Source organism: Phalaenopsis equestris, unplaced genomic scaffold, assembly GCF_001263595.1.
Source record: "Phalaenopsis equestris unplaced genomic scaffold, ASM126359v1 Scaffold000002, whole genome shotgun sequence".
Lineage (NCBI taxonomy): Eukaryota > Viridiplantae > Streptophyta > Magnoliopsida > Asparagales > Orchidaceae > Phalaenopsis > Phalaenopsis equestris.
In genome coordinates, this window is record NW_018164444.1 from 66,383,765 (window position 1) to 66,393,633 (window position 9,869).

At 36.5% G+C, this 9,869-nt stretch overlaps 2 protein-coding genes across 3 annotated transcripts in view; one reads left to right on the forward strand and one right to left on the reverse strand.

Moving 5' to 3' along the window:
* Positions 1–1,155, forward strand: part of LOC110022682 — a 19,317-nt gene extending 18,162 nt beyond the window's left edge. The window contains exon 5 of the mRNA XM_020721760.1: positions 250–1,155. Coding sequence (XP_020577419.1) covers positions 250–322 — 73 coding nt within the window. The 3' untranslated portion in view covers positions 323–1,155. The remainder of the gene's footprint in view (positions 1–249) is intronic.
* Positions 1–9,869, reverse strand: part of LOC110022670 (purple acid phosphatase 23) — a 24,253-nt gene that overhangs the window by 452 nt on the left and 13,932 nt on the right. The gene's annotated exons all lie outside the window — the stretch shown is intronic.

Genomic DNA, 9,869 nt, shown 5'->3' on the forward strand with positions numbered 1-9,869 from the left:
TAAGAAAAGGAAAATTTGCATACATACCATTCAATTCCTTGTATTTATATAATAAAATATCTAAACACCTCTGAACTTATGGTTTTACATGCATACCTCTCTAACGATGCATGCAAAAGTGTATCACTCTTGAAGCAACACTCACCCAACGAGTTAACTACTAACTGCTCCTGCTGCATCTTCCCCATTACAAACTAATTTTAAGCCGCTTGTTGGTTTCTCTTATACTCTTCATTTTGCAACCCGAAGCCGAAGCCCGGTCTCTCTACTTCATCTTCTCAATCATGATGAATCACTCGGCTCATCTCGTCTTCCTCTCTGACCAAAGTTCACACGATATAGCCGCAATTAAGGCTAGCCGAGAAGCCAATAAAGGGATCGCAATGTACAGAGACCTAGACAACCAACAACGAGATCGTAACGTATAATGACCTTCAGAACTCTCCAATTTTCTATTGAAAACCAACGACGAGATTATAGTGTACAGTGACCTTTGGAACTCTCATTTTTCTCTGCTTCTCGCACGATAGAGCCGATACGGGCGCCCTTGGCTCCCTCTAGAGAAAGCAACGATGGGATTACATCATGCAACCTCTCAATTTTCAATTTCGGTTGACTACTCCTCGCTGTGTTGCACCATTTGTCAGCGCTAGCCACATGAATTGCTCCAGCAACCTTCGCTGCGTAGCTTCCCCTCTTCGCAGCGACCTCTCCTGATTCAGTCAACGACTACAAGGAGTTGAAAACGTAACACAATGAGACCAACACATACAAAAACCTTTAAAACTTCTGTTCTTTCTCTCCTTCTATACCAGGGAAAAGCAATGAAGAGATCACGGCAGACGCAGAATGCTGAAACTAATAGTTTGCATGCAGAGCCAAACAACTCTCCTTTTCACGCATAAGCCAAAACCCACAGCTCAATGCTCCTCCCTCTTGTTTTATTTTTAATTTTTGGTTGTTGGCCCTCATTCGTGTAATCCTGTGCAGGAATCTGGCCCAAAAACCCAAATTCGAGCCCTTCCTTCACCATTTTATTATTTGTGTTTTATAATATATACATTATTAGAATATTAAAATAATAACCGCTATCCCTAGCCTTTATTAATCTACAAATTTTCTTTTTTTATTGTTATTTGCTTTCGTATTTTCTTTTATTTTGTTTTTATTTCTTTAATATTTCTCTTTATTTTGTTTTTATTTCTTTTCTTATGAGTGTCCCTTGTAATTCAATTTATATACCCTCTTTTTATTAATAAGATACGTTGCTCTACTCCAATATTTCAACATAGTATCAGAGTCGGGATCTAACCCTAGATCCCAACCACCATCGGGCTTCCTTGCAGGGTCTCCAGCAGGAACTCCTAGTTGCCGACCCTACCCTGTTGTACTTTACAGTCACCGGCCTTCTCCCTGCAGAGACAGATTCTCCCGCAAGCCATCATTGTAGGTCATCATTGTTGTTTTTCTCTGACAGCTAGTCTCTCCTGCAGTTGTTCGGATTACCTGTTTTTTTCCAACAATATATGACCTACAAGCTGAAATCCGACGACGGCTAGTCTCTATAGACTGGTCGTGATACCTAGAAAAAGTAGAACTCCATGGAACTCTCGATTTATCGTTCATATATGTCCCTCCCTTCCGCTAATTGCTCTATAGATGGCAATCCATGATACACACTTGGATGTAGAAAACTACGACCAATTCTATGAGATGTCTAAGAAGATTTGGTAAACAAAATATGATCAACGACCGTGACACAGTACTACAATGACCCGGTGGCACTCTGGATGAAATGCGACATTTACTACGACTACATTGGGGACCCTCCGACCTTTCTCTCTTACAGAAAATTGCAGAAAAGGATCACATGATGAAGTCGGGGGTCGTATTCTTGATTGAGACCCTCTTCCTTCCGCTCGTGCTGCTTTCTTTGAGATTTGCCACAGACTTCTCATGCTGCCTTGGTCTCTAATAGTGCCCAGCCCTCTCGGGCAAGTTATCCCACTTGTGATTACTGTCACAAACCCAACCATACTCGTGACAAGCGTTGAAAGCTCCACTGAAAACCGACATACAAATCTACTGTTGCCAAGGGTTTTAATACGACATCATAGTCTACCACTATTCAACGGGCTCCTATCCAGAACATTTTGGAAACCTCTGATTCTCTGAAAAAGTCAGATGGAGCACTTAGTCAAACTATTTGTATCCAAACAGTTCTCTGTTGGCTTGTCGACCTCACACGTTCGCCAAGGTACCATCCCTATGACACTCATATATTTTTCCTTTCAAGCCCGTGGATCATTGATTCAGGTGTCACAGACCATATGACTGGATGCTCATAAGCTTTCTCAACATACTATCCATATTTTGGAAAAGATACGTTCAGAATTGCGGATGACTCCTATAATTCTATTGTTGGTAAATGGTATGTTGTTCTAACGACAAGTCTAACTCTGGAATCTGTGTTACATGTACCACTGTTGAAGTGCATCCTTTTATTTGTCAGTAAGTTGACACATGACATTGATTATGTTGTGCATTTCTTTCTTGATGTTTATGTCTTTCAAGATCATAATTTGAGATGATTGGAACTGTTGAGCAAGTAGCTGGATTCTACTACTTTTAAAAGAAAAAAACACGAAGAACGAGGACATAATACTCGGTAGTTGTAGCCTATCTCAGGCCACTGAATGTCCCATTATGTTTTTGCATTGTCGTTTAGGCTATCATAGTTTCCAATATTTAAAATATTTGTATTCATTGATGTTTTCTAATCAAAGTCTTTCTAGTTTCAAGTGGGAGACGTGTCAGCTAACCAAAAGCATCGGGTTCAACCCAACCCACACATACACACCTTCGACTTCTTTTTCACTCATTCACAGTGACGTATGAGATACTCTCGCACTGTCAGCTACACCAATAACAGTGATTTTTAATTTTAATTAATGATCACACTCGGAAGATGTTAGCTTATATTTTAAAAGACAAATCGAAAGTTGTCACTTTCTAAAATTCTACACCTTCATTTTAATCGACTTCAAACTTTAATTCGGGTCCTTCAGACAGACAATGATCGTGAGTTTTTAACTCTATTTTAGGTGAAATATTGATATGAGCATCCTCTACCATAGCTTGTGTGCGGAGACTCCTCAACAAACTGGGGTAGTCGAGAGAAAAAAATCGACATCTCCTCGACATTGCTCACTCATTTATGTTTCAATCTAATGTCCTGAAACGTTTTTAGAATGATGTCATACTGACTGTTACCTATCTCATAAATAATATCCTCTAAAATTCACAACATCTGAGCCTTCTTAATGTCATGCATTCGTGCCAATCGGGTTTTCTCCACTTTAAATCCCAAAATATTTTAGTACATAGCCTTTATTCAGAACACTGACTCCATTCAGAGTAAACTTGATCCTGAATCCATAATGGGTCTTCTTTCAAAAAAGATATTGGTGTCTTGATCCTATCACAAACAAAATCTATGTGAGTTCTATGTGAGTGTTGTTGTCTTTTTTTTTTTTTTTTTGAAAGTATTCCATATTTTCCTAACTCGACCTCAAGTGAGGGGAGATGGAGTTTTTGGACAGTATTCCTTATCCTACTTCTATGGATGTTCCCTCCAATGTTCTTGCCACTGAGGAATCTCTGGTTCCTGTTGTTCCACCATCTCCCACATTTCACGTCTACACTCGACTATTGACCTCATTTTTGGTGAGGTATGTTTCCTTCCCTAGTGCCTAAAATATAACCATAGGACTTTCTTACTTTCCTAAAGGATTAGTACTGTGACCCACACTATTTAGAAATTTAAATCATTTCTTGACTCCTTGTAGTCTCATATAGGCGGTTTGAAAATTCTTAACGTTTAGTTGAGTCGATTGAAACCAATATATCTAAACTCAAATCGAGTTCCCATAGAATTGAGAAAGTCATAAGGAAACCCTTCGACGTGCGACAAATGACTTGTTGTCGAGAGCGGCCTGCTTGACTTTGGTTGTTGCTTAGGCAATGACCAGCCAGCACTTTACCCGTTAAACGACTCCGATCGGATAGAAGAATGTTACATGTCGCGCCACGCGTGAGTCGAACTCAATTAGACTCGATCATCGAGCTATCCCAGACGACAAAACAAACCGCGCGAGCACGTCCGGAATGTAAATTTTACCTAGGGAGCACATTTACGTCAATATACTGACATATACAAAACAAAAAAGGCGCAAAATAATAATTAGATTAATAATACAAAATAAAAAAAGAAATGATATAATTAAAATAATAAAAAAAACAAACACACGCACACAACCCTAGCCACTCCTCACCCTAAGCTCATCGCTCCTCTTTGAATGGAGCGATTATTGCGTGCGGAGAAGATCTGGTGCTATTTGGGACTTATTTTGACGCCTTCTTTACTTGTTATCTTAAGGAGCTGCATGCATATCACTTAATTCCTATGCTTTTATAGATCTAACACCAAAAACTTCAATTTTTTTTTTACATACCTTACCTATGCAGGAAGAGCCGCATTTCACTTTTTATTTGAGGTTAAAATAATGATCCTTTCATGAGATATTAACTATTTGGAAGTCACAAACGTAAGAAGTCAAATTTTAGATGTCGGGTATGGAAGCAGATAGGAGTTGAGTAGTAAGTATGCAAATCCTCTCAGTCTCTTCATACCTTTGCCTTGATATCAGTTGTGGAGGTGTCAGATTTAAGTTGAAACATTCATAATGTGGCAACTTTATATGGATCATCGAGCGATGCTATAAATGGGAGGAGACGGGGAATAGTGCGGTGATAAGAAAAATATCTACGTACGCAAGAATAGTATTGTAGCTCTTCGTGCGATGACTACGAGAGGGTGTAGGAGTCACATACTACCCGCTACATTGGGTAAAGAGTTGCCTAACCTTCAGGGGTTGCTGGTGGTCTTAAGCCCCAAAATGGGACTGACTTATGAACAACCTCATTTACAAAAAAAATACATTACCTCTTCTGATGAATAAAAAAAAATTATATTTTGTATGATAAAATGAAAAGTCTAAATTATTTTTATGACTAAACAAAAAAAAATTAAAAGTTTTGAGTCTTACTTATGGCGGTTCATATGTCAGCTATATAGGTCGGGCTAAGAATTACTCTCCTCCTGATTGCCATGTTGGCAGTTTTTTACCCTCTCTGTTGGGTTTCTCGTACATGATACTTACAATTGCCTACGGATATCCCTTGAAAATTTTCAGAGCTCCAACCTTGATTCTGAGCTCCATGTTAACAAAATTCTAATATGCAGCTCTGATATTTCATATATGTGTCACTTTGCTTTTTTCACACACGGGCTAATATCTTCTGATTTTGTTTAATCTATCATTATATTTACATGTTCTACTTGTAATTCTAACCCCTTTCACCAGCGGCATCGTAGGCGGCATGTACCTATTACCACTTTCCTTTTTACTGCACCTTCTTTCTTATTGTGTCTTATTATACATATTTTGTTTCTACATGCAATATCATTATTCTGTTATTTACAATACCTATAAAGGACCTCTAGGGTAGGTGACAACAGGCCACCTGTTTAGAAGGAACACTACAAAACTTTGTGACTCAACAATAATAACAAAAATCATCTCAAATACACATGTCGAAATCACAACATTACAACAAGGAGCTTAGAGCAAGCTTTCTGGGAAACAGAACAATGATGCAAGCGGACAAAAGACAACTTCAGAAGATGACAGGATTCAGTAACGAAGCGACGAGCCATCTTCAACTAAACTTTCTGTAGTTTTAAACAAAACAAACTCATAAGATTTTAAGGTACTTCGTCTGGCATGACGTAAATCCTTCTCACGCTATCCTTTAGGCCTTTGCACAATCGTGTTATGCAATATAAACCTTAACATTTTAGGATTCTAAAATTGCTTGTTCGGTACGACATAAATCCTCCTATTTTTTTGGGCTATTATATATGTAAGCCCTGAATTTTAAATAATTGGAAGGAACAAACATTAAATAACATTATTTCAAAAATGTAAAGTTAAACAATAAGAGTCTGGGAAGTCATTGAGGTCTTCTTCAGAATCTGTGACATCTCCTATCTTTTTGCTCTCTCGAATTACGATAGTAACTGTTCCTACTTGATCAATTTCCACTTGACTCTTCTTATATGCAATTGTGGAAACTTAACTTTGAATTCTTGAAGACGAAACCCCTAATCTTAATTGAGAATTTTCTTAAGTGACTACGACCATTTAAGATATAATTAACAATATGAGCTTGCCTTTATAGGAAATTAGAAACTCAGGTAATATAAACTCTATCTAATCTTATTAGGTAGGGAAACTGTCGGTCACAAATTCACAAACCAAATAAATGTCATGAATTCTTTAGTTTAAATGGTCGAGCCTACTAATAACTACTAATAAGTATTACCCCCACCTCTCGGGGTGATGTATTATTTGTGGCACTGTGCTCAACTATCTAAACTGTTACATGAATGAGATTTTTATTTGATCTCATATTTCAAAATTAAGATGTTATTTTAAAAATCAATATAATATGTACTTTAAATTAAAATATTTTTCCTAAATCGACCGACAAATTCTTTCATCACATCTTAAGTTGGATGCAAGGAAAACCTGATATATATTAGTTATGACAAATTGATAGGTAAACACATTACGTTGATCGTTTTGGTCAACGCCAATATGAGTGTTGTGCTCGTTCAACACACCACACTTATTAGGGTCCACTTGTTCACTTCATTTTTGGTGAGTTCTGTTTCCTTCTCTAATGACTAAGACCTAGCCACAGGACCTTCTTACTGACTTTCCTAGAGAAATTGTGTTGAGATCTACATCATTTAGAAATTTGAGTCACTTCTTGACTCTTTGGAGTCTCATATGTGTGGTTTGAAATCCTCAATATCTATTGAGTTGATTGGAACCAACATTTCGAAACTCAAATAAGATTCCTATAAGGATTGGGGAATGCCTTAGGGAGACCTTTTAGGACTTTGGATTTAATCCTTGGAATACATACACTGCACAAATACCACGTCCACACACATAAACAACACAATGAAAATAAGAAAAAGAAAGAAACTTGGTATTGTCCAGAGTTCGTTCAGTTGAAAAGCTCGTTTGAAAAGAAGAGATGTTCTATTGTTTAGATTCAACATATAACTTCACATAAAATGAAGAAAGAATTTTTGGAAAAGAAGAAACAAGTTTCGACGTTCAAAGCTCAGCAGAAGAAATAAAAAAAAGAGTGATTCATGATAAAGATTATGGTGTTGTAATAAGATTGTGACTCAAGGGAAGAATGAAATTAATACCATAATAATAAAGTCCTTCGCTTTAAAAAAATTTGACCTGGTTCTAAGCAAATTTAAAAATAAAATAGTGTGATTAAAATGCGGATAACCGACTGAGTATATTTGAAGCCATTTAATTTTCTGTCAAATGATTCAAACCCTACTTTTGAATAAGTTATATTATCTCAGAATTCATATTAAAAAATATTTTAGAATTATTAATCAATGGAGTTTAGACATTCAAAATCTTTAAGGGATGTTTCACCGGATAAAGTATTCTCAGTAAAAAAGGAGGGAAAAGAAAAGATAAAAAATGAATTATATGAAATTTTTGATTCAAAAAAAAAAAAAAAAAGAAGAGAAAAAAAGCTCCCTGAGAAGAAGCTTAAGGTGAGTATAAAATCAAAAATTGATGTCTAACTTCATACATTCAATATCTTTAAAAGAAATATGTTCCACTATATATATATTAATTCTAAAAAAAATGAATATAAATTATGTGAAAGGGCTCCCTTAGAAGAAGTTTTAGGTATGCATATAATAAAAAATTTTCTGTCTGAATATTCTCCTAATTAATAAAACTTGGAAAACACACTTAAAAAAATCCTTCTGATATTATTTTCAGGAAAATGTTAAGTGGTCTTAAATTCTTTCATTGGCTATTAACTAGCTTAAATGTATCTTTGAGAAATAAAAATATCATGAGAGTTCGAACCTGAAGTCATAATTTTCATGCCTCAAAACATTCAACTCCAATTTCAATTCAAGGACGTCAAAGTATTCTTTCAAGACAACATGAAGCTACAACCTCTACTATAATGAAACCACAGAGTTACAACCTCTTCAGTTGAGATATTCTTGAAAATAATATATCTTTATGTGTACTTAAAGAAACATAGTTCTGATAGTATCTTAAAGGATGAGATATTGTTACATATGCTCCTTGTCAATGAACAATTTCTAAAGAAGTACTACTCATCGTAGTGATTTGAAAATAAGATCTTGTTCTTAGAAACACCGATGTTGCGGTTGTCTGAAACTGGGCACAAATTCTAAATAAAAGCAATGTAACTAAGGCCCCGTTTGGGGAGCTTATCAACTGAAGTGGCGTTTTAAAAACGTCGTCTCACTGTTTGGAAAAAAAGTTAGGTAAACTTAACCGAAAATGTCATTGCCTTTTTACGTTAAACGCGGGTTGCGAGACTAAGCCCGTAGGTCGCGTTTGCTTAAAAAATTTGACGATGTTGCCCTACATCACTTATCGTATGCCCCTACTCCCTCTTTGCTCACTCTCGCCAGTCACTCTCACCCCTCTTTCTCACGCGCACTTCTCTCCTCTATTTCCACCACCCTCCGACGAGCTTCTCTCCGGCAAACCTCCCTCCGACAGACCTCCCACCGAAGAACCCAGGTAGGGTGAATACTTCTCCTTCCTAGCTTCTTCTTCGCATGAGGGATAATAAAAAAAAAGAGACAAGGAAAATTTACATGCATACCACGTAGTTTATATGTATCTGCACCCGAAACAATAAAACAAGAAGGGAAGATTTAATACATACCATCCAATTTCTATAAAATTGCATGCAAGAGGGAGATTTATGCATATACCACTCAATTTAAGGGAGTGAGCAAGGTATCTAATTCCTTCATCACCTCTTAAATTGGATATAAAGCCCCCTTAAATGGACTGAGGTTGTCCTTCCTAATGTCAAAGACATTCAAATTCCCAGGATATGAATAAAACTCTCTTAAATGGAGCAATGTATCAGATTTCTTCGTCACCACTTAAGTTGGATGTAAAACTCCCTTAAATGGAGTAAAGTTGTCATTCCTAACGTGACAGACATTCAAATTCCTCGGTTAGGAGTAAAATCCCCTTAAATGAAGCAAGTTATCTGATTCCTTTGTCACATCTTAAGTTGGATGTAAAACTTCCTAAAATGGAGTAATGTTGTCATTTCTAACGTAACAGACATTCAAATTCCTTGGATAGGAGTAGAACCCCCTTAAATGGAGCAAAGTATCTGATTCCTTCCTCACATCTTAGGTTAAATGTAAAGCCCCCTTAAATGGAGTAAGGTTGTCCTATTTAATGTGTAGCCATCAAATGGAACAAGGTGTCTAATTCCTTCGTCACATCTAAGGTTGGATGTAAAACCCCTTTAAATGCAGTAAGGTATTTGATTCCTTTGTCACCTATTAAGTTGGGTGTAAAGCTCCCTTAAATGGAGTTTGTTTTTCCTTCCTAATGTGGCAGTCATTCCTCGACTAGTTCTCAACTAGGATGTGAGTCTCTGTGTTTTACTACTTGAACTAGTCTTCATATCAAATCACCACTAAAAAATTCCTGACGATATTCACCCCCGAATTTACTAAAAAAAAATCCCAAATTCTACGGCAAAGAAAAAAAAAGCTTTCCAAAAAACACGATTTCTAAAATTACATTCATTCATTTTTATATATCTCAAATCCCCAGCGGAATTGTCAAATTTTGTCAGCTAACTTTTCAAAAAAAAAATTTAATTATATATATATATGA